Genomic DNA, 24646 nt, shown 5'->3' with positions numbered 1-24646 from the left:
GGGCAAAGCCTCGGGTGCCCTCAGATATGGCTCCGCCTGCCACCTGTGCCATGCGTGCCATAGATTCACCATCAGAGTCCCAGTGCTTTCTTTCTCGAGACTTTATATAAGAGTAAAGCAAGACTCGGAGAACGAATTCCAAATGTCTTTTATTTTTTTTTAAATTACGGGATTTTAGATATCTGTGCTGGGTTGATTTTTTGTTTGTTTGCTTGATTTTTTTTGGCCTTGGTGATTTCAGCTGCACTTCTGCAGCTCCTTTCATACATTCGGCATATGGTGACTCCTTAAGCTCAAAATCTGGCACAGCGTAACGCAGAAAGTGGATGTGTATATATATATATATATAGTACCAGGCCCTCTTCTTAAACCACTGGGTGGTTTAAGAGAGAAATCCAAGGTTATTCTTTGCTCGTGGCAGGAAGGGACTACCTCCCAAAACTTTGATGTTTGATGTTTGATGTTTATTGATCTTGTATGCCGCCCACTCCTGAAAGACTCCCGGCGGCTTACAATAAACAAGGGAAGGGGATAAATAAACAAAACAACACTTTAAAAATACACAACATTCACAGTTACCGTGGGGCTGGATATTTCGAAAGCCCCCCCGGCCTGCTGGAGCAGCCAGGACTTAACGGCTTTGCGGAAGGCCGGGAGGGTAGTAAGGGTCCGGATCTCCACGGGGAGGTCGTTCCAAAGGGCTGGAGCTGCGACAGAGAAGGCTCTCCCCCGGGGAGTCGCCAGCCGACATTGGCTGGCAGATGGAATCCGGAGGAGACCTAACCTGTGAGATCTAATCGGTCTATGGGAGGTGATCGGCAGGAGGCGGTCTCTCAGGTCTTCTCTGCCAACCTCACCAATCTAATATAGTTAGGATATAAACAAACGAAAGAGGCAAGAAAGAAATTAAACATAGGCAAATGTACACAACCCAGCCCAGTTCTCTTAGCCTTGCCCCTAAGTAAGGAAGCCTGGCACAAAAGAATTGTGTAACCCTCTCTGTGACCCACTGAATCCACTGGGTCTCATGCCCAAGTAAACCATCATACTTTTTAGCATGTGAAGCCAGGTTTTTAAGCTCTGGATAGAATCCAGAGAAACCGAAGGAGAGAAAGTTGAACACCTTTCATCTGCGCTGTCGGCAACATATTCGTGGCATCACCTGGCATGACAAAGTCCCAAATAGCGCAGTCTTGGAATAGGCAGGAATTTCCACTGTTGAAACAGCGACTTCTACGCTGGCTTGGGCATGTCGTGAGAATGGCCGATGGTTGGATTCCGAAAAATCTCCTGTACGGAGAATTAAGTGCAGGGAATGCACCCCAGAGGGAGACCACAGCTGCAATACAAGGATGTCTGCAAGAGGGATCTAAAGGCCTTAGGAATGGACATTAACAGCCAGGAAATCTTGACCTCTGATCTTTCAGCTTGGATGCTAAAGACGCAGCATGGCCTTCTCCAATTCGAAGAGACGCTTGTTCGGCAGGTTGAGGCAAAGTGGCAGTCCCGGAACCAATGAAATCTGGGGGCTGGGCAGGGGGCAGAATGGATATCTCCCCTCAGTGTGGAAGGGATTGCCACTCCCGAATTGGCCTTTTTAGCCACACCAGATGCTGCGTTAGGACCTCTTTCCAGAGCACGATACCATCATCTTTTGAGACCGAATGAGAACGCAGAAATCCAGCATCAACTCATCCACGTCGATCCAAAAGTTGAAAAAGTTTGGACTTCAACATTGAACATAATACGGCAAACTTTTTTTTTCCCCTGACATCTTCTCCGTTTTAGTGGAAAGCATCGTAAGTCAGGATAGGTACTCCTCGGCTTACGGCCACAATTGAGGCCAACCTTTCAGTTGCTAAGTGAGACATTTGCGAAGTGAGTTTTGCCCCATGTTACGATTTTTCTCGCCACCTTTGCTAAGTGAATCACTGCCGTCGTTAAGTGAATAGCACCGGGATTAAGTGAATCTGGCTTCCCCTTCGACTTTGCTTGTCCGAAGGTCGCAAAAGGGGGATGAGGTGACCTTGGGACACTGCAACCGTCATAAATGTGAACCAAGCATCGGAACTGTTTAGAATAGAATAGAATTCTTTATTGGCCAAGTGTAATTGGACACACAAGGAATTTGTCTTTGGTGCATATACTTAATTTGGATCTGAATATGATCCTGAGGATGTTGCAAATGTTGTAACTGCGAAAAAAGATCACGAGTCTCTTTTTTCGGTGCTGTTGCAACTTTGAACGGTCACTTAAACGCACTGTCATAAGTCGAGGACTGCCTGTATTAACAATTATATCTAGGATGAATTGTGGGCCTCGAAAGGAATACAAATGCATCTCACCCTGGTCAAAGGGGAGCCTCGTGGCCAGGGGTGGGTTTCTCGCCCCGTTCCAACCGGTTCGGTTGGAACGGAGCCGGCGGCGTCCTCGTGCACGGGCGCAGCGCACGCATGCATACTAGCGTTTGTACGATGCTCCAGCTGCTCCTGGAGGATCGCGCAGGCACTGTATGCATCCTGCACATGCGTGGAAGCGCAGAACTCATCAAAACCGGGTAAGGAGCGCGGGCGGGCGTGTGGGCCAGTCACCGTTCCCGGAAGTTACTTACTTCCGGGTTCGCCGACCAACCGGTTCGCAGGGACCGCCGCGAGCCGGTTGAAACCCACCCCTGCTCGTGGCCTTTCTTTGCCCCAGATTTTGAGTATTTAACCTCCATAAATTCATAATAACGTTGAATAATTAGCACTGGAAGGAATGGAAGCTGAAGGGAATGTCTGGAATTCGTTAGAGTGCCAACTTCCTTGATGTTGCATTTTTTTAAAAAAAATAATGGGCAGGGAATCTAAAGTAAGAACGTTGTGGTTTTTTTTTTTTTTTACTAACCTCTCCGTGTGCATAGAAGAGAAATCTGTGGCGAATCACGTGCCACAAAAATCATAAGATGCCACTTTGAAGCCAAGCATCAAGGCTTTGGACGTAATTGCCCCAAAAGCAGCAGGTTTTAATGAGCAGCACAACTGCAGAATTTATGCCACGAGGAAGAGAGAATTATAGTATTGTATTTTTTGGGGGGGTGGGGGAGGGGAGAGAGAAAAGCATGTTAAGAAATTGGAGACCAAGTTGGTTTTCTTTTAAGAAGCAAAGTCTTTTCGAAAGAAATAGTGTGAAAGTCTCCGTGACCCGTCAAAACCGCGCTCGACTAACCGCGCCCGATTAAACCGCGTCGCTGACGTCATCAACAGGGTGACAACAGCCAGCGCGGAGAAAGAAGGGCGCTTTAAATAGCCCCTTTGAGTCAGGTCAGTTCCATGTTTACTAACCAAAAATAATAATTGAAGTTAGGTGTGATGGATATTTTTGCCACCTTGCATTACTTGTATAAAAACAATTAAAGGCAGAATGCAAATAAGGTAAGTAAGGGTTCCACCACAAAACCGCGCTCGACTAAACCGCGCCCAACTAAACCGCGTCGCTGACGTCATCAACAGGGCGACAAAAGCGCGAAGACAGAACCCTAAACCTAAAATTAACCCCTAAACCTAACCCCCCTAAACCTAATCCTAAACCTAACCCTTAACCTAACCCTAACCCTAACCCTAACCCTTAACCTAACCCTAAACCTAATCCTAACCCTAACCCTTAACCTAACCCTAACCCTAACCCTAACCCTTAACCTAACCCTAACCCTAACCCTAACCCTTAACCTAACCCTAAACCTAACCCTAAACCTAACCCTAAACCTAACCCTTACCTTAAATTGAATCGGCTTGCTTTCAAAGCGCTATTTAAAGCACCCTTCTTTCTCCGCGCTGGCTGTTGTCGCCCTGTTGATGACGTCAGCGACGCGGTTTAATCGGGCGCGGTTTAGTCGAGCGCAGTTTAGACGGGTCACGGTAAGTAAGTAAGTAAGTAAGTAAAATAATGGGCCTCTATTTTTAGCCTAGAGTTCTTGGCTGCATTTTTATTGCGTTTGTCTTTTTAATTTTTTAAAAAAATCTGCCTATGTATTCTAATTTCTGAGGCGCATATTGAAAACAGCAGATGTAATGACTGAATGGACTCATTTTCCATGCCTGATAGTTCCTACTTTAGAAACTTCTTCACGAAGCCTAAAATCCCATACAAACCCTCAAAGAGGTATTTAAAAATAGGAGTTGGGTTAAGTATGTTGGAGGATATTCTTTAAAAAATGCACTCGGAATGCAAATTCAGCACAAGAAGACAGCCCCAATGCTATCTCGGTTACATTCCCTTAATAACACATCGTATTTCTGGAAAATGTACAGTTTTTCTTTCTGAAATCTGACTGGAGAGAAACGCAAGGCATATTGCAAAATTGTTCCAAAAGGTGAAGCCAAATTTTAATGCCCGTAACAGAGAATCTCTAACGCAGATCACCGTGTCTGATTTTCAGAACCGTGCTTTCAAAGATTTGAAAATTAGAATCCGTTTCAAGGAGGTCAGTAAAGAAAGTGATATAAAAAGTGGGATTTGTGATGAGAGGCTGGTAGAAGTAGAGGGTTTAGCTCAAGCAAGAACGGACAATATAAAAAGCTGGCTTGTACTTAGTAGAATAAACTACCGTATTTATTTTGGAGTATAAGACGCACTGGAGTATAAGACGCACCAAAGTTTTTTAAGAGGCAAATTAAAAAAAGGTTTTTGCATTCTACAGACCTCCCAAAAATGACCCATTTTTCCCGAAAACATGCCGAGTTTTTCTTTTTTTTAAAGGTATTAGGAGGCTTGTAGAATGCTCCGGGGGTGGGGGCGGCAAAAACAAGCAAAAAACAGCCCATTTTTTGCGAAAATGGGCCCGTTTTTTGTCAAAAAAGGACATGGATAGCCTTTAGGAGGCTTGTAGAATGCTCAGGGGGGCAAAAATAAGCAAAAAACAGCCCATTTTTTTGCAAAAACGGGCCCGTTTTTTGCCAAAAAAAGGACATGGGTAGCCTTTAGGAGGCTTATATAGTGCTCCTGGACTGGGGGGCAAAAATGAGCAAAAAAATGTCCCATTTTTTTCTCATTTCTGCCCTCCCCAGCCTCTAGGAGCTCTCTGAAAGCCTCCTACAGGCTCTGCACAGCCATTTTGGTGAAGGGGGAGGGGTTTTGGGAGGCAAAAAATGCTGTATCCAGTGTATAATATGCACCTAGATTTTCAGCCTCTTTTCTGATGGGAAAAGCTGCGTCTTATACTCTGAAAAATACGGTACTGTGATAAAACTGGCTAGAGCAGAGAGCGATACCACATATCAAAAATGCCTGGTTTAGAGAGTCCTTGATATAGGAGAACCTTCCATTTCCTTCCATCCATCATGTCCTGGTCTCAAGGATGGTTAAAAAGAGAAAAGTGGCAACTTTAAAGGGTTGTATTGTTGGGCTGTGTGAAAAAAGAAAGCAAGGTCATGGCACACAAACTTGAAAATAAATCAGGACGACTGTAATTGTGGGGTATGTCTGGCAAGAAGCCGAGGTGGCGCAGTGGTTAAATGCAGCACTGCAGGCTACTTCAGCTGACTGGAGTTCTGCAGTTCGGCTGTTCAAATCTCACCGGCTCAGGGTTGACTCAGCCTTCCATCCTTCCGAGGTGGGTAAAATGAGGACCCGGATTGTTGTTGGGAGCAATATGCTGACTCTGTAAACCGCTTAGAGAGGGCTGAAAGCCCAATGAAGCGGTATATAAGTCTAACTGCTATTGCTATTGCTATTGCTATAAGAAGGAAGAATACTTATCAACAGGAAATATGCACGTGTAAAGCAGTGGTGGGTTTCAAAAGTTGTTCGAACCTACTCTGTGGGTGTGGCCTCCTTTGTGGGAGTGGCTTGCTGCCCATGTGACCAGATGGGAGTGGCTTTCTGCCCATGTGACCTGATATGAAGATGCCGACGACACTTGTCAGAACCACCTTAAACTACCTCACACACAGCACTGGCATGCATAAGAATATGATATAAAATTGTTTTTTAAAAGGCATCTTTGGTTTGCGGTAAAACACCTTCAACACACGCAATGTTCTGATTGCACCACAAACGCAGTAGTCATCCTTACCTTTCACAGAGGCACTGAGTTTTATAAATATGAGCATGACAGTGTAGAATAATCCTATCCAAGGACCAGTGGTGGGTTTCGAAAATTTTTTGGAACCTCTTCTGTAGGTGTGGCCTGCTTTCCGGGTCCACTGGTGGGAGTTGAAGTCCGGACATCTTCAAGTTGCCAAGGTTGAGAAACACTGCATTAGATAACTCCTGAGGCATTCATTAGCCAAGGCTTAGGAATAGGGACCGCTAGAGACCAATAGAACAAATTGTAGAATTATTGCTAAAGCATTTATTAGATGATATTTCTTATTATCTCACCATGGCCCTGCCTTTCTCCTTTAGTGAAAATGTAATAAAGCTTACTTAATCCTTTGTTCTTGGCATTTTGGCCAGGAGCCCTTTTCCTTGGAGCACTCCAATAAAAAGCAATCAGAAAACCTGCACCTTGTGTCTGGCGTCCATCCTTGGTTTCGGCACCAGTCTCTGACCCGGATTGGGGACCTCAGTATAGTAAGGGGAACAGATGGAGAAATGACAGCATGAAGAAGTGAAAAGTTATTTTGTCTAGTGGACAAGATTAGAAACCAAGAAACTGTGAGTTCTGGTCCTGTTTTAGGCACAAAAGCCGGCTGGGTGACTTTGGGCCAATCAGCAGGAGACGGTGAGTTCTAGTCCCACCTTAAGCACGAAAGCTGACTGGGTGATTTTGGGTCAATCACCAGGAGACGGCGAGTTCTAGTACCACCTTAGGCACAAAAGCCAGCTGGGTGACTTTGGGCCAATCACCAGGAGATTGTGAGTTCTAGTCCCACTTTAGGCACAATAGCCAGCTGGGTGACTTTGGGCCAATCACCAGGAGATTGTGAGTTCTAGTCCCACTTTAGGCACAAAAGTTGGCTGGGTGACTTTGGGCCAATCACCAGGAGATTGTGAGTTCTAGTACCACCGTAAGCACAATAGCCGGCTGGGTGACTTTGGGCCAATCACCAGGAGATTGTGAGTTCTAGTCCCACTTTAGGCACAAAAGTCAGCTGGGTGACTTTGGGCCAATCATCAGGAGATTGTGAGTTCTAGTTCTGTTTTAGGCACGAGAGGCAACTGGGTGACTTTGAGTCAATCATCAGGAAATGGTGAGTTCTAGTCTGCCTTAGACATGAAAGCCAACTGGATGACTTTGAGCCAGACACCAGGAGACTGTGAATTCTAGTTCTGTTTTAAACCAACTGGGTGACTTTGGGCCAATTACCAGAAGATTATGAGTTCTAGTCCCACCTTAGGCACAAAAGTTGGCTGGGTGACTTTGGGCCAGTCACCAGGAGACTGTGAATTCTAGTTCTGTTTTAAGTATGCGAGCCAACTGGGTGACTTTGGGCCAATCACCAGGAGATTGTGAGTTCTAGTCCCACCTTAGGGACAAAATCCAGCTGGGTGACTTTGGGCCAATCACCAGGAGACGGTGAGTTCTAGTCCCTCCTTAGAACCCATGAAAGCCAGTTGAGTGACTTTGGGCCAGTCATTCTCTCTCATACCAACCCACCTCACAGGGCTGTTGTGGGGAGGATTTAGGTATGTTCACCACCTTGAGTTATTTACAAAGTAATAAAGGGAGAATAACCATCTCATAAATAAATAAAAATAGCACATCCTCTTTGAGTCAGGTTAGTTCCTTATTTACTAACCAAAAATAATAATTTGAATTATTGTCTTCTTCCTATCATTTTTCTCTGACATTTATATTGTGCAGTTTCTTAGCCTTACATATATACCATATGGATCTGAACCTTAGGATCTTGGACCTTGTTTGCCCAAAATAAATTTCTTTTCATTGCAAAATAATTAGAGAACTTCTACTCCTTCCCCCCCACCCAGCTGATAGCTCTGACATATTGAGGTTTCTTAATGGAGGAACCTCAGGGCAGAAGGAAATCATTGCTGCAAGGATATGATTGACTAACACATGATATATGTACTCCTCAGATTATCCCATCGAGACTAATCATAAGCAAAACTTGAGTTTAGCTTTATCAAAGGACAGCATTGTTATATCAGATAAAATCTAAAGCCAAAAAGGTAATTATGGAATTTCAAAATCATGTGAAAACAATTTCCCCCCTGCTAAAAAAAGAAGATAAAAGTATGATATTCGAATCTGTGATATTATCTGTAAATGAAAAGACTGTTATGTCCTCAGATGCACTTTTGGCTTTTGGCCTATTACGCTTTGTGGAGGAGAAAGAAAAAGAAAGAAAGAAAGAAAGAAAGAAAGAAAGAAAGAAAGAAAGAAAGAAAGAAAGAAAGAAAGACCAAGGGAGGGAGGGAGGGAAGGAGGAAAGGAAAGAAAAAGGAAGGAAGGGAACAGAGAAAGAAAGAAGAAAAAGAGGAAAAGAGGAAGGAAGGGAAGAGAAAGATAGAAAGAGAAAGAAAGAAAGAAAGAAAGAAAGAAAGAAAAGAAAAGAAAAAAGGAGAAAAAACAAAATGGCCACCAGGTTATGAAAATGAATCCCTCCCTCCACAGCCGCTATGAAAAGAAGACCCCAGAGAAGAAAGTTTAAAGACCCCCCTCCCCATTCTTCCCTCTTTAGTTTCCTGCCCCCTTCAGAATGTCTGGATGTTGATGCCCTGAATTAAGCTATGGCTTTGAGCAATGGTTTTAAAATAGGGGTGTCAAACTCAAGGTCTGCGGGCCAGAGGGGCAGTGGTAGGATTCAAAATTTTTAACTACCGGTTCTGTGGGTGTGGCTTGATGGGAGTGGCATGGCTTGGTGGGCGTGGCAGGGGAAGAATACTGCTAAATCCTCATTTCCTCCCGATCAGCTGGGACTCGGGAAGCAGAGAATAGATGGGGGCGGGGCCAGCCAAAGGTGGTATTTACTGATTCTCTAAACTACTCAAAATTCCCGCTACCAGTTCTACAGAACCGATCAGTATTGTGGTATTCTGCCGGTTCGGACCGGTTTGCCCGAACCGGTAGCGGAAATCGCAGGTGGCCCCGCCCAGCCACCCCGGCTGTATGATATCCCATTTAGGCACTTTTTAAAGCCAAAGCGCATGCGTGGAAGGCTGAGCACATGGCGGATGTCAACCCGCGCTCACATTTGCAAGGTAAGTGAATACCCCGCCGCAGGCACTGAAAAAATTGACTTATGACTGTTTTTCACACTTACGACCATTGCAGGATCCCCATGGTCACGTGATCAAAATTCAGATGTTTGGCAACTGGCTCATATTTATGATGGTTGCCATATCCTGGGGTCACGTGATCACCTTTGGCAAGCAAACTAACAGCTGCAGTGATTTACTTTGCGACTGTGGCAAAAAAGGTTGTAAAATGGGCCAAAATTCACTTAACCACTGTCTCATTTAGCAACATAAATCCTGAGCTCAGTTGTGGTCGTAAGACGAGGACTACTTGCATTCTTGGCATTTGTGACTAAAATTAGTGAAAAACTCCCAAAATGCATATTCTTACATCTACACATGAAATTTCTTTCTCCATCAATCAGAAAGTCTGGGTTTTTTTTTTCAATCGCAGTATTGTTCCAACATTTCTTTTTATTTTCAAAAACGTATGCTAGCAATAATGTAGAGCTGATGACAATACGCTTTCCAGATTTCAGCAGACAAATGTGTGAAAATTCATGAGATCATCAGACTACAATGTTCAAAGATTTGAAAGAACTGGACTGAAGCCCATTGCTGGGATCAGGAAATAAATCGAATGATGAAAAACTAGACTGTGGCATCTGTCAACAGAAGAAAGAGAGGAAGGAAGAGAAATTGACAAGGACACAGTCCACAAAGGCTTGATTGACTATTGTAGTGAAAATCAACACAAAAACCAGGACACTCAAATAGCTGGGCAATATTTCTTTTTGAAGTTATATCTTCTTGTTAGTGGCGAAGTTGTTTCTGACTCTTCACGACCCCATGGACAATGTTCCTCCAGGCCTTCCTGTCCTCTACCATCCTCTGGAGTCCATTTAAGCTCATGCCGACTGCTTCGGTGAGTCCATCCAGCCACCTCATTCTCTGTCGTCCCCTTCTTCTTTTGCCCTCCATCGTTCCCAGCATGAGGCTCTTCTCCAGTGAGTCCTTCCTTCTCATTAGGTGGCTGATTAGGTGGCTGACCACTGGTTCTGAGTTGATTTCAGGAGCAGATGCTAATAAATCATGAGTTAGTTCAGCCGCATCTGTCATAAATTATTTTAGTGGTTTTGTTTCCTTCAGCAGGACAACATGCTGGTGTTCTGGACAAGGACTTTTCTCAGTTGCATTAGCTGTTTTTTTCTGAATTCTGCTTAAATTAGATTTGAGAAGATCCAACTTTGACCATAAAGTGAGAGCAAAGAACAAGACAGCTGGCCTTTGAATTGTTACTGTCTGTGTGGGGTGTTGCAATAGGTAAATAAAAGTATAGCAAGTATTTGACACGGTGTGAACCTTTCTCTAGACAAAGCAGTCTTGAGACTTTAAACAAAAATTTCAGCCTGTCCCTTTGTAGCTGAATAATATGGGTTGGTGTCATAGGCCTGAGTCCATTATTTTTCTGGTTGGTAATGATCTGGCTACAATTGGGTGGACTGTCGTCACTCAATATAGGTTGTCTTCAATGGGTCTATGACAGTTCACCATGCCAACTAACCATGGCTAACTTGTCCTGGCCAGTTTGCCATGACCAACTCACCATGGCCAACTCATCATGGTCAACTCATCATGGCCAACTCACCATGGCCAACTCACCACAGCCAACTCATCATGGCCAACTTGCCACAGATAACTCACCATGGCCAACTCACCATGGCCAACTCATCATGGCCAACTCACCATGGCCAACTCACCATGGCCAACTCATCATGGCCAACTCATCTTGGCCAACTCATCATGGCCAACTCGCCATGGCCAACTCATCATGGCTAACTCACCATGGCCAACTCACTACAGCTAACTCACCTCAGTCAACTTGCTACAGTCGATTTGCTGTAGAACAAGAGTTACACTAATAATATCAAAGAAACGGTGGAATAGAATCATTAAAGAAAGGATGCAAAAGGAGCGACAGAATAACATGTGAACGGCAAGGATTAAAATATTTCTTATTTATTTAAAATAATTAAATAGAATTGTTACATTGTCCCATAGTGAGTTGGCCATGGTGAATTGGCCATGGTAAGTTGGCTGCACCGAGTTGGCTGTGGCAAGTTGTCCCATTCCCAAGAATGGGAGGCCCTGCCTTATTTAAAGAACACAATTCTGGGTATTCACTATCAAAGTCTGATGTTTATAACACAGGTGTGTGGAAGTATGTAATAGCTTGAATAAAGGAGAGTTCATTGGGCCTCCCAAAAGCCATTGCTTATTTATTTATATTTTATTCCTTAAATGTATATGTTTCTCATCTGACTATTGAGCAACTCTGGGCTTGTTGATTTACCCCAGGCTGAAAAACATTACAAAACTTTTGCCAACTCCACTAGTCTACTGTCAAACAGATTGTGGACACATGGAGGCAATTTAGCACCAGGTGTTTGCCGATATAGTTTCTGAAACGTATTTTTGTTGGCTTCAGTTTAGCATCTCTGAAATGTTGCTCCAGTTCACATTATGATACAAACAGCAGAATCAGTGTCCAATTGCTCCAGTGTGGTGGTGTCATTCCCTTTCAATGTGTCAGAGTTTGCAGTAGAAATCACATCCAGAAAGCACACACAGATAACTGATTCAGCAGGATTCATTCAGTAGGATTCACTTCTTTATACACATAATAATACATCAGATTCTTCCAATGTGGTAGAGAGATTGTTTCAGTTCAGAGATCAGAGCAGGCTACTAGATTAGATTTGTTTCAGAGCTGAGCATAGAGCTAAACCACGCTCAGACCTTTTGCTTAAGTTTCTGTTTTCCAAACAAGCCCCATTAGCTGACCTTGTTACCATGCCTATTCATTGGCCGACCTTCTTACCATGTTTCTGCCGGTTTATGAATATTCTGACACAATGGGTACCTCTTGCTAGTGTCATTTCACCTTTTATCCATTAGATTTCACAATTCGTTGTCCCTATTTTGTGACTCTTACCAAATTCTTCATCTTGCACAGCTGAGTTCCTTTTAAAGTCATAGTTTGGTTAATTATCTTGAGTTATGGTTGGTAACAAGCTGTTTGAAGATATCCTACATGCATTTATTATTTTTTTTTGCTGGAGAAGACTCCTGCATTTTTTTATTATAAAATTTTATTAACCATTTCCATAACATATAATCACATGTAAATTATTACCTAGACAATATCATGTTATAAGAGAGGACAATATACATGTGCAATCATCTTGCTTTAAAATCAAGCCTAGTATACTTCCCCCCCCATCCTCTCCCCCAAGCCCCCACAACCTACCCCCCCCCGACTTCTCAGAACCCGTACATGGCATAGATATTTAACAACCACAGTCTAAGATATATTGATAAAAAATAAAAGTAAGAAGTTAATAACATCTTTACGTTGAACTTAGCTCCTCCTTGCAAAACTAACTTTAGACAATTTAAATCATTCCTAATCTTAAGCATAGGCTATCTGGAATTTCTTAGCCCCATATTTATTTTGAATATAATCAATCCATTTTTTTCCAGTCTTGTTTATATCTCTCATTTGAATGGTCTTTAAGATAGGCAGATATTTTAGCCATCTCAGCTAAATTTGTGACTTTCAGTGTCCATTCTTGAATTGTAGGCAAATCTTCCTTCTTCCAGTATTGCGCCACCGTCTTGCTGCCGTTATTAAATGCAAAATCAGGTTAACCTCTACCACTGTACAGTCAGTAATTATACCTAACAAGAATAGCTGAGGAGTAAATTTTATCCTTTTTTAAAGAATATTTTGTATAATTCACCATATTTTTATCCAAAATGCTCTAACCTTTTGGCAAGTCCACCAAATATGAAAGTATGTAGCATCAAGAGAACCACATCTCCAACATTTGGGTTGTAAATTCGAATACAATTTTTTAGGATCTAAATGCCATCTATAGAACATCTTGTAAAAATTTTCTCTCAGGTTTTGGGCTTGTGTGAATTTCACATCCTACATGCATTTTTGAAGCTTTCTTCTTTAAATCTGCATTGAGCCAGGGTGTGTGAATCTCTGCCACAACAATAACGCAGTTCATTTGGGCCTGTTGCAATTTGTGCCTGTACTATTGCAAGCTTAGTTATGTTTCTTTCCACTACTGATTGCAGCTTTATAGTATTTCTGTTTCCATGGAGATAACCAGTCCAAATGGTCACCTAAGTGCTAAATCTGTCGCTGTTAAGAGTCTTTTTTTGAAACGTTTTCTTTCAGAATTCTATAAAAACAATTTCTCAGTTGTTTTGCCCTTTGCCAAATTTGCTATGTTCAGACAGTGTTTTCCATATCACAATGGTTTGTGCCTCTTTTTGTCTAGTTAAGTAAGATTCTGTTTCATGCTTCAAAAGTCTTCTCAGATTTTTCTTCCACGTGGACAAAGTTGCTTATAAATGAAACTGTACAGAATACAGAATAGCAGAGTTGAAAGATGCCTTGGAGGTCTTCTAGTCCAACCCCCTGCTTAGGTAGGAAAACCCTACACCACTTCAGACAAATGGTTGTCCAACCTCTTCTTCAAAACTTCCAGTGTTGGAGCATTCACAGCTTCTAGATTGGAAGGCTGAGTCAACCTTGAGCTGAAGAAAGATCACCCACAACTTCTGAAGATTTGGACCCAATCCTCCAAGGAAGATATGACAATGCAGAATAGGATAGGTTGTTGCTTTTGGCAAACGAGAAACACTAAACACTATGAATGAAATTGTGCTTTTACTCCCTTTTTTTGCATGTTTCTTGTCAGTTCTGCCGCTCAGGCTATTCAGATCCCATCGGGACCCTTCCCCATTCACCAACAGAATAGAATAGAATAACAGAGTTGGAAGGGACCTTGGAGGTCTTCTAGTCCAACCCCCTGGTCAAGCAGGAGACTCTACACTAGGGGTGTCAAAAGTACATCGTCATGTTGCCGTCACGTGACGTATCATGACTCCCCCCCCCTGCCGAAACGGGGTTGGGCGTGGTTAGTGTGTGACATATCTGTCCTGCAGGTCGTAAGTTTGACACCCCTGCTCTATTCCATTTCAAACAAGTGACTGGCCAATCTTTTCTTAAAAGCCACAATATTTGAAGGCAAGCCATTTCACTGGTTAATCGTTCTCACTGTTAGGAAACGTCTCCCTAATTCTAGGTTGCTTCTCTCCTTGATTAGTTTCCATCCATTGCTTCTTGTCTTGTCTTCTGGTGCTTTGGAAAATAGGCTGACCCCCGCCCCCCCCCCCTCTTCTTCATGGCTGCTTTAATATTTGAGGGCTGTCAGGAAGAAATGCTGTGGGGTCTCCTACTTGAGCAAGGTGTTGGACTAGAGCAGTGGTTACAAACTGGTGGTCCGCAGATAAATTGTTTGCATTTTTTATATTGCACTGAATCCGGGGTCCTCAAACTCTGCCTCCAGGACCCTGATACGTGCAATGAACGTTTGTGTTTCTGCAGAGAGTCTCCCCCTTCGGGGTCTTTTTGTGTGGGTCGGAGTGGGGCAGAAATTCCAATTTGGGATCTGGTTCAGCCTCCTGGTGGGGGGCTTTGGGTGAAGGCTGGAGGGAAGTGCCGCTGGTGACGAAGACCCGGAGGGCCTCGTTCCAGTGGGACTGCATCATGGCCTGGAACTGGCTGACCATCTCAGCCCGCTGAGCCTTCAGGCACCGGTACCTGGCCTTGCACTCCTGCAGATCTTCCCTCTGCTTGGAAAGCCTATGCTCGTAGTCCTCAGTGAGGTACTTCTGCTGAGCCCCTTTCTGGGTCAGATCCAATTTGAACTGAGCCAGCTCTTTTGCCAACTCTTTCTCGTGGTGGCTGCTTAGCTCCAGCAACTGCTTCCTGTTGGGGCTCTAAGGAGCCCGGGCAGGCAGGCGAGGAGTGGATGGGAGGGGAGGGGCAAGTAGAGGCTGGCGAGGTGCCCCTTGACCACACCCACCCAGTCACATGATCACCTAGCCACGCCCACCCAGGCAGTCATTAGGCAGAGGGAGAGAGAAATACAGTAGTAGGTAGTGGTCCGCGGGATTAAAATTATGAATTTAGTGGTCACAGAGGTCCGAAAGGTTGGTGAGCCCTGGGCTGGAATATTTCCAAGATCAATTGGCTCATCCATTACCTCTCAATTGCTTATGTCTGTGTTCCTTTCCCTTCCTTTTTCAGCTTCCCCACAAACCTCTCACAGTGCAGTAGGTGCGAATATGTTTAAAAGTGTCCTTTTAAAGAGCCGAGGTGGCGCAGTGGTTAGGGTGCAGTACTGCAGGACACTTCAGCTGACTGTTATCTGCAGTTCAGCGGTTCTAATCTCACTGGTTCAAGGTTGACTCAGCCTTCCATCCTTCCGAGGTGGGTAAAATGAGGACCCAGACTGTGGGGGCAATATGCTGACTCTGTAAACCGCTTAGAGAGGGCTGAAAGCCCTATGAAGCGGTATATAAGTCTAACTGCTATTTATCCTTATAGGTCAAGAAAGGTTTGGGAACATGACCCGTGTCTACTACCGGGAAGCTGTGGGAGCTTTTATCGTCTTTGATGTTACAAGGCCGGCTACTTTTGAAGCTGTCACCAAGTGGAAGCAGGACTTGGACACTAAATTGACTCTCCCCAATGGCCAGCTGGTGCCAACTGTCCTGTTAGCAAACAAATGCGACCAAGGCCAAGAGTTGCTGGTGAATAATGGCTTCAAGATGGACCAGTTCTGCAAGGACAATGGTTTTGTGGGATGGTTCGAAACATCAGCTAAGGTAACTTCCTTCTGTGTCGGCAGGTAACAGTATTGATCCATTGAGTTAGGCTTGGTTATCACGAGAGAGAGAGAGAGAGAGAGAGAGAGAGAGAGAGAGAGAGAGAGAAGGTAGGTAGGGAGAGAGAGTGAGTGAGTAGGTAGGTAGGTAGGTAGGTAGATGGAGAGAGAGAGAAATTCAGTAGATAGGTAGGGAGGTAGAGAGTAGGTAGGTAGGTAGATAGAGGGATAGAGAGAGAGAAATACAGTAGATAGGGAGAGAGCAAGAGTAGGTAGTAGGTAGATAGAGGGATAGAGAGAGAGAAATACAGTAGATAGGGAGAGAGAGAGTAGGTAGTAGGTAGATAGAGGGAGAGAAAGAGAGAGAAATACAGTAGGTAGGTAGGGAGAGAGAGAGGGTAGGTAGGTAGGTAGGTAGGGGGATAGAGAGAGAGAAATACAGTAGATAGGTAGGGAGAGAGAGAGAGTAGGTAGTAGGTAGAGAGAGGGAGAGAGAGAGAGAAATACAGTAGTAGGTAGGGAGAGAGTAGGTAGGTAGGTAGATAGAGGGATAGAGAGAGAGAGAAATACAGTAGATAGGTAGGGAGAGAGAGAGTAGGTAGGTAGGTAGGTAGGTAGAGAGAGAGGGAGAGAAACACAGTAGATAGGTAGGGAGAGAGAGAGTAGGTAGGTAGGTAGATAGAGGGATAGAGAGAGAGAAATACAGTAGATAGGGAGAGAGAGAGAGTAGGTAGTAGGTAGAGAGAGGGAGAAAGAGAGAGAAATACAGTAGTAGGTAGGGAGAGAGTAGGTAGGTAGGTAGATAGAGGGATAGAGAGAGAGAAATACAGTAGTAGGTAGGGAGAGAGTAGGTAGGTAGGTAGATAGAGGGATAGAGAGAGAGAGAAATACAGTAGATAGGTAGGGAGAGAGAGAGTAGGTAGGTAGGTAGGTAGGTAGGTAGAGAGAGAGATGTTGAAACTGTTAAAAGAGTGCAGAGAAGAGCAACCAAGAGGATTAGGGGATTGGAGCCTAAAACATATGAGGAACGGTTGCAGGAACTGGGTATGTCTAGTATGATGAAAAGAAGGACTAGGGGAGACATGATAGAAGTCTTCCAATATCTCAGGGGCTGCCACAAAGAAGAGGGAGTCAAACTATTCTCCTAAGCACCTGAAGGAAGCACAAGAAGCAACGGATGGAAACTAATCAAGGAGAGAAGCAACTTTAGAATTAAGGAGAAATTTCTCAGTAGAACAATGAGTCAGTGCAATGATTTGCCTCTTGAAGTTGTGGGTGCTCCAACACTAGAAGTTTGAAGAAGAGATTGGACAACCATTTGTCTGAAATGGTCTAGTGTTTTCTGCCTGAGCAAGGGGTTAGACTAGAAGACTTCCAAGATCCCTTCCAACTCTGTAATTCTGTTATTTGATCCTGTCCACTGAAGGGCCAGATTGTGGCCAATGGATCCCTTAAAAACACAGCTGAAGAATGATGCCCCTTTATCCCTTCTATTGCTTATCTAAGAAGACATTAGGACTCAATAAGGACTGAAAACCCCAGCCAAGTGTGGCAGTGAAAGAGTTAAGGGTATGATGGCTAGGGGGAAAATATCTCTGTGGTGTCCCCTTTCCCACAATGGCCTCAGTGCCTGCTGGTTTTGCTTAAGAGCTGCTCTGCTAGTGTGTTTCCCCGTAAATAAGACAGTGTCCTATCCTATTTTCTTTTGACCCCCGAAATAAGTGCTTGGCCTTATTTTCGGGGAGGTCTTATTATTTTTGAGGTGCAGGAGGCGGTGAGCGTGGTCACCTCATGGTTGCTGCTGTGTTGCAATATTTTCAGGGAGGGCTTATTTTCAGGGGAGGGCTTATTTTAGCACATGCACTCAAAAGCCCAATTGGGCTTATTATCTGGGGGGTGTCTGATTTTCAGGGTAACAGGGTAGGAAGTCCCCTGTGACACAAAGTGACCCAATTTTGCTTTCAGGACCCCACCCCATTTTTGAAAATAATAAGAGGAGCGAAAAGCACTTTCATTGATATGGGATATACTTACTAATATTCACCATATTTAACCTTAAATTTGATGCATTTGTAGAATATTTCTTTGTTCAATCATGTAAAAACAACAATATTAAACCCATTAGATACAGGTAGTCCATGGCCAAAACTGAATGCAGTATTCCAAGCGTGGCCTTACCAAGGCATTATAAAGTGGTGTTAACAGTTTATTTAAAAAATCTTATTAGCATATCTTTTGGGTTTGGCATTTGATTGAACTTAGAAGGGGAGAATTTATGGGTGAGTTTCACATCATTACCTTGAAGGTTTAAATCTAGCAGCTTGTAATTAAATTTTAAGATAAGATATCCAGTTTAATTAGTCTTTACTGCATGCTTCCTAATGCTTCTAATTCTCAAATTATTTCTGTTTCTGAATATCAACCAAATCCAATCTAACCTGAGTAATGATTTTTGAATCGTTTTGAATGTATAGCTCATTTTTCACAGCAAAATTACTTAACTCTTAAAAGGCAAAAAATTCCTTATGCAAAGGAGGCCCATAGTTCTCTCGCCTCCCCCTACAGTTAACACTAAGCAGACTCAGAGTCACTGTGACTTGGAGTCTGGCAGCAACTACCTTGGCCGAGGTGGCGCAGTGGTTAAATGCAGCACTGCAGGCTACTTCAGCTGACTGCAGTTCTGCAGTTCAGCTGTTCAAATCTCACTGGCTCAGGGTTGACTCAGCCTTCCATCCTTCCGAGGTGGGTAAAATGAGGATCCGGATTGTTGGGGGCAATATGCTGACTCTGTAAACCGCTTAGAGAGGGCTGAAAGCCCTTTGAAGCGGTATGTAAGTCTAACTGCTATTGCTATTGCTATTAATTATTTTAAAAATTCTTTTCTTTTCCTCATGAGGCCCTGCCTCCCCTGCCTCCCCTGACTGCACGTCCCTGGAAGGCAACACCGGGCATGTCATTCTATAAACAGGTAGTACTTCAGAAACCCGGATTGCCTAAAGTAATTCTTCCTCTTGAGCTTCAAAACCAACAGAATTTCATGCCATTGTAAAGTAAAACTAGAGCCCTGTATGAAACTAGGCCTAGTTTTATATATTGGGATCACAGCGTCATAAATCCTATAAAAGATTTGCATGACTAGTCATAAAATATTTCATCTGGAAGAGAGAATGGCCCATAAAAACTAATAAACGCCCATTATGTCAAGTGAAAGCAAACCAGCTACTCAGATTTAAGGGGATTTATTTCAGAGATTTAAACTGGAGAACTTTAAGTTCTGATCTAGAGGCAGGAAGAACAATGCAAAGACATGATCGGCGACAAACACTAAACTGCTTTTAAGATTGCTTGAGGGTGTATTTAATAAAGTGTTTATTTCACATTAACATAATATCAGTCCGGGATTTTTTACCCTTGTTTCTTGTGCAGTCAGTTTTATTACTGTAGAAAGTTAGCACACACCCCTATCCTAGAAGAATGAACAATTTTGAGAAATATTTAAAAAGGCAGGATAAAATATTTCCCCTAAATGAGAATTAAAAAATCTTAAGGGAGACAGAAACTCAGATCCCCAGTTTCCTGCCCCCAAGCAGATACTGAGCTGGGGGAGCTTTTAGAAATGCAGATTTGGTAATCCATTACTCCCTGTAGTAAGGTCAGAGCAAAGGTAGGGTTAGCCCTCAGCCACAATAGGAATTGCCCAATAAGCCCTTTTATTGCATCAACCCAAACTTCAACCAAGCCTAGCTCAGACAAACTCTTAGGATTTGGACATGGCGACACGGGAATCTGACAACAGCCAACTAGAATACATGTTCTTGCACAGGAACAGGAAGCTCAAGTCCAAAGCCCAAGAGAAGGTATAAATACCACCACCCCTCTCAACTCCATTTGATCAGCTGCCCAGAATCACATGTGCTTGGTGGTTCTGCGTCATCATTAAATGGACCTCTTTCCAATCAGCCTCCAGCCTCCCTTTTGTCTCCAGTTCCTTTCTCTCGGCTTGGAACTGAACCAGATGGATATTTCTTCCAACACTGCCAATAATCAAAGAGTCTTATCATTTATATTTGGGGAATTGAAGAGAGATTAAACATAGAAATCAGATTGAATCATCACATAAGTAACTTACAGCAGCCATCTTTTTAAAAAAAAAAATGTATTTATTTATTGCCATCAGATACCATGAAAATTTTCCATTAAATATATCTATGGAGATTCTCAGTCATCCAAGTCATGGTTGTCCCAAAGGTGCTTTTCCAAATTTTCTTGGTTTTTTTCCCCCTTGCAAATGTTTCACTTCTCAACAAAGAAGCTTCCAGGCTCTGGAGGTTCTCCGGAAGCCAGAAACGAGCCCGTTTTTGGACTTCTGGAACTTCTGAGAGGCCCGTTTTTCACCCTCCCAGAGCTTCCACGTGGGTCCTCCACTTACCTGACATCCAAAACGGGCTGCGTGGAGACTCTTGGGAGGGGAGGGTTGGGGTGGGCGGGGCCAGAGAGTCCTTCCAACAACCAGTTCCGTGAATCCTATGTAAAATTAGCTTACAGTGCACCTGAACCGGCTGAATCCCACCCCTGGTTGGATGGAAGACCTCCAAGGTCCCTTCCAGCCCTGTAATTCTAGTTTATAAACCTAGGTAAAATATTTGACTTTTCTTAGGAACGTGGACTTGTTAATAATGGTAGCAATTCTCCAGAGTTCTGATAGAGTTTTTGTTCTCTCAGTTGTATCTAATGATGCTGAGAATTTGAACTGAAATCTTTTCCATGCAGAATTGTTTCTAATAACCCTGACCCGGACCCCTGGCGGCTGAACATTAAATCTAGACTTCTGGTGGAATTCTCTTTTCTCTCTAGCACTCTCAGACGGACCTGAAAAGCAGTTTTTAGAGTTATGTGGTTTTCTCTCGGGGGGGGGGGGGGGGGCATTTCACAGCAACTTGAAAACTGTGACATGTCAACCAGTGGAATTTGCCAGGTCTGTTCAGAAAATCTCACGGATCAACTTTTGTTGTCTGCGGTTGCCAATGGTTTGTGCCTTTCGTTTGTTCATTATCAGTAGGCAAATTGTTAAATTCCCAAGTTGAGTCGCTGGTTAATTGAGACCTAGCATTTAATTGTGTTATGAATACTTCAAGAATGCTTTATAAGCTGGGCCAAGAATGTGTAAACAGATGTTCTGACTGAGGCTTCCCAAAAGCATGAAGCAAACTCCTTGTCACAAACAAAAACGTTTTTTTATTAATTGACTGTGAATTCTGCTCATTCACATCCAGCGTAGTCTTTCAAGGGAGGTCACAGACCTTATCTGGTTTGGAGAGCTGACAGGCTGATATCTGCAAAACGTGGCAAGGAGTCTCGGAGAGTCACGAACCAATTAAGCGAACTAATTGTCTCCTGCAAACTCCACTCCCCTTTCGCTCCTCTTTTATTTCCTCTGGGTGGGGTCATTCATTGTCCACCTGTGGCCTTACTCCCAAGTCGATCCCTGTTCTTTAGTGGTTCCCTTTGTCTGGCAACTCTGCGCATGCACACACTGGGAACAGGCTCCAGCTGTTCCTCTGCCTCACTGATGTCTGACTCTGAAGGCAGCTGATAACTGGCATATGGCTCTGGTCCCCTCTCTGCCTCCAACACAGAGCCCTCATCAGAGCCTTCCCCAGACTCCAGGACTAGCCCATGTTCCTCCACAGCCTCCTCACTGTCCGAATCTGCTGTCAGCTCCATTACAACACATAGAATTGCAAGCAGCTTCCAAGATACTTTCTCGAGGGAAAATCCAGTGCTACAAATTCCCAAATGGATGGATGGATGAGGACAATTTAAAACAATATTGCATTAATATTACTGTTTTATTAAAATCAACATGCCTCCATTATTACAATTATTACAGTAATCCTTGATTTACAACCATTTGTTTAGTGATTGTTCAAAATTACTATACTACCGAAAAAGTGACATGACTGTTTTTCACGCTTGCAACTATTGTGCCATCCTCATGGTTATGCAACCAAAATTTACCTGCTTGGCAAATTTTCATATTTATGACAATTGCAGTGTCCCGGGGTCATGTGATCACATTTTGCAACCTTTTGATAAGCAACGTCAATGCGGAAGCCAGATTTACTTATTACTAACTTAACAACTGCAGGGATTCACTTTACAACTGTGATTCCTTCATGTCACAGATTCTGAAATGAACTTGGTCCCAAATCACTCAGAATTAACACAAGTCCAAAGAATGTACTTTAAATTCTGCCCTAAGTAAGGAGGGGTATATATTTTTTTCCCTGAGAACTCATTTTAAATTCTCTATTTATAATATATTTATAAAATAGCTCAGAGCTGCATGGCAAATGAATTTTTAGCCTGGAGGTGAACTGCCACAGGTATCAAATTAATTTAGGCTTAGAGCACATGTTTTATTCATTAATTGGCTCTAAAATTGTAGAAAATCATGTTGCGTTACCTGGCAGTTTTCTGAAATTTAAACTTGGGGGAGGTACTGGAAGTAGAACTATCTGTAGCATGGGTTTCTTGCCACTGATGTAAGTATTTTTTTACAAGGAGGAGAAGAGGAGGAGGAGGAGGAGGAGAGGAAGAGGAGGAGAGGAAGAAGAAGATGAGGACGAAGAGAGGAGGAGGAGGAGGAGAAGCGGAAGAGCGGAAGAGGAGGAGGAGGAGGAGGAGGAGAGGAGGAGAAAGAAGAGGAGGAGGAGGAAGAAAAAGAAGATGAGGAGGAGGAGAGGAGGAGGAGGAGGAGAAGCAGAAGAGAGGAAGAGGAAGAGGAGAGGAGGGAGAAGAAGAGGAGGAGGAAGAGGAGGAAGAAAGGAGGAGGAGGAGGAGAGGAGGAGAAAGAAGAGAGGAGGAGGAAGAAGAAGAGGAAGAGGAGGAGGAGGAGAGAAGAAGAAGAGGTGAAGGAGTAGGAAGAGGAGGAGGAGGAGGGGAGAAGGAGCTTCTTGGAAGAAATAATAATAATAATAATAATAAATAATAATAATGAGTTTCAGATGGACTTCATTCATCGGAGAGCATCTAACCTAGTCATTTACATTGTCCAGAAATTTGGTTGTGCAGACTAAGAATTCTGAGTGTTATAGGGCATTAGATATTTGAGAATATCTGCTTGGAGTATTATTGTCCATAAGAGTTCATTGTCCATTCAGATTCTGGCTAGAGGTTCTGGAGGTTGTGTTGTCTTCTGGAAATGTTGTGAGTTGCAACCCCAAGATGTCTAGAGAACATTAGGAACCAGCTGCTCTAACTCATTCTTCTCCTTTTTTTCTCTCCCCTCCACCCCTACACGCAGGACAACATCAACATTGAGGAAGCGGCTCGGTGCTTGGTGAAGCACATCATTTCCAGTGACAGTCAGCCAGTGCATCCCATCAAGCCAGATGTCGTTAACCCTCACCTGAATCCTTCCAAACGCCATCCCTGCTCAGCTTGTTTCAGAACCTAAGCAATTTCCAAGCTGTTTATGGATACTGGAACTTTGCCCGTTAAGAACTCATGAATAACCCATGAAGCAGGATCTCCCTAAGACAAGGCAGCTGGGCTTGTGCTGCTCTTGAACAAACAGAAATCCAGATTAGAAAATGTGTATCCTTCCTCGACATATGGCTGAGATGAACAAGAAAGGGGGAAAAAGCCCAAATGTTTAAAACAAATATTTTTCTTTTATTATTCTTTTGAGTAGTTTGTTGGAGAACCTTATGCAAATAGTGGTTTATTACCTGGCCAATTTATGTTCATTATACTTGCTCAGCCAAAGTGCTTTCCTTAAAAGACGAAGGTGTCCGAATATGTTGTTTGTCACTTTCATGGTGTGAGCATTAACTCTCTTGAAGAGGGCTACCTTGAAGATTTTCTCAGTGTGCATCTCAGTCCTTGTACATCTAGGTTTAATGCAGTGGTGGGTTTCAAAATTTTTTGGAACCTCTTCCGTAGGTGTGGCCTGCTTTCCGGGTCCACTGGTGAAACCTCTTCTAACTGGTTCGGTAGATTTGACGAACCGGTTCTACCGAATAGGTGCGAACTGGTAGGAACCCACCTCTGGTTTAATGCCAAGGTGGGCTGCTGTCGGTTCGGACTGGTTCGCCCGAACCAGATGTTCCGATTCTGCATGGTTCAGAGAACTGGCAAATTGGACCACTGGCTGGCCCCACCGCTGCCCATTTTTGGATCATTTTCAGGCCGTTTTTGGGGGTGGTGGTGGCGTTTTCGGGTTGTTTTTCAAGCCAAAAATGGCCTGAAAATGCCCAAAAAGCAGCCTGTTTTTCAGGCTGTTTTCAGGCCATTTGGGGGCTGTTTTCAGGCTGGTTTTTTTGGCCAAAATCAGTCCAAAAAATCAGCCCAAAATGGCCTCAAAATGGCTCAAAAACATCCTGAAAATGGCCAAAAAACATCATTTTGGGGGTTGTTTTCAGGACGTTTTGGGGTCACTTTCAAGTTGTTTTTCGGGCCATTTTTCAGGCTATCTTCAGGCCATTTTTCAGACCAAAATCAACCTGAAAAACAGCCGGAATATGCCTGAAAAATAGCCTGAAAAACAACTTGAAAGGGACCCCAAAACGTCCTGAAAACAGCCCCCAAAAGCTGGCTGTGTGAAGAAGAGAAGACTGGACCCAAACTGACTGACTGTCTGTCTCTCTCTCCCCCCACCCCTCTCTCTCACACACACATGTGTTGGATCTTTCTTTCCTCCAGTACCTCCCCCCACCACTGGAAACCCCTGGATTCCCTCCCCAACCCTGCCTGTCCCATACAGGTACCAC

At 43.6% G+C, this 24646-nt stretch overlaps 1 protein-coding gene across 2 annotated transcripts in view; it reads left to right on the top strand.

Annotated features, from left to right (window-relative positions):
* RAB38 (RAB38, member RAS oncogene family) overlaps window positions 1–23691 on the top strand; it is a 29425-nt gene extending 5734 nt beyond the window's left edge. Inside the window, exons 2-4 of one of the 2 annotated variants that reach the window (XM_032219175.1) lie at window positions 15593–15873; window positions 18769–18840; window positions 23179–23691. In XM_032219175.1, the coding sequence (XP_032075066.1) occupies window positions 15593–15873; window positions 18769–18840; window positions 23179–23331 (506 nt within the window). In that variant the 3' untranslated portion in view covers window positions 23332–23691. The remainder of the gene's footprint in view (window positions 1–15592; window positions 15874–18768; window positions 18841–23178) is intronic. The other variant, XM_032219176.1, reaches the window with a different exon arrangement.
* The last annotated feature ends 955 nt before the right edge of the window (window positions 23692–24646 follow it).

The sequence above is a fragment of the Thamnophis elegans genome, chromosome 6 (assembly GCF_009769535.1).
Source record: "Thamnophis elegans isolate rThaEle1 chromosome 6, rThaEle1.pri, whole genome shotgun sequence".
NCBI lineage: Eukaryota > Metazoa > Chordata > Lepidosauria > Squamata > Colubridae > Thamnophis > Thamnophis elegans.
The sequence above is the reverse complement of the archived record's forward strand: the minus strand, read 5'-3'. Positions and strand labels throughout refer to the sequence as shown.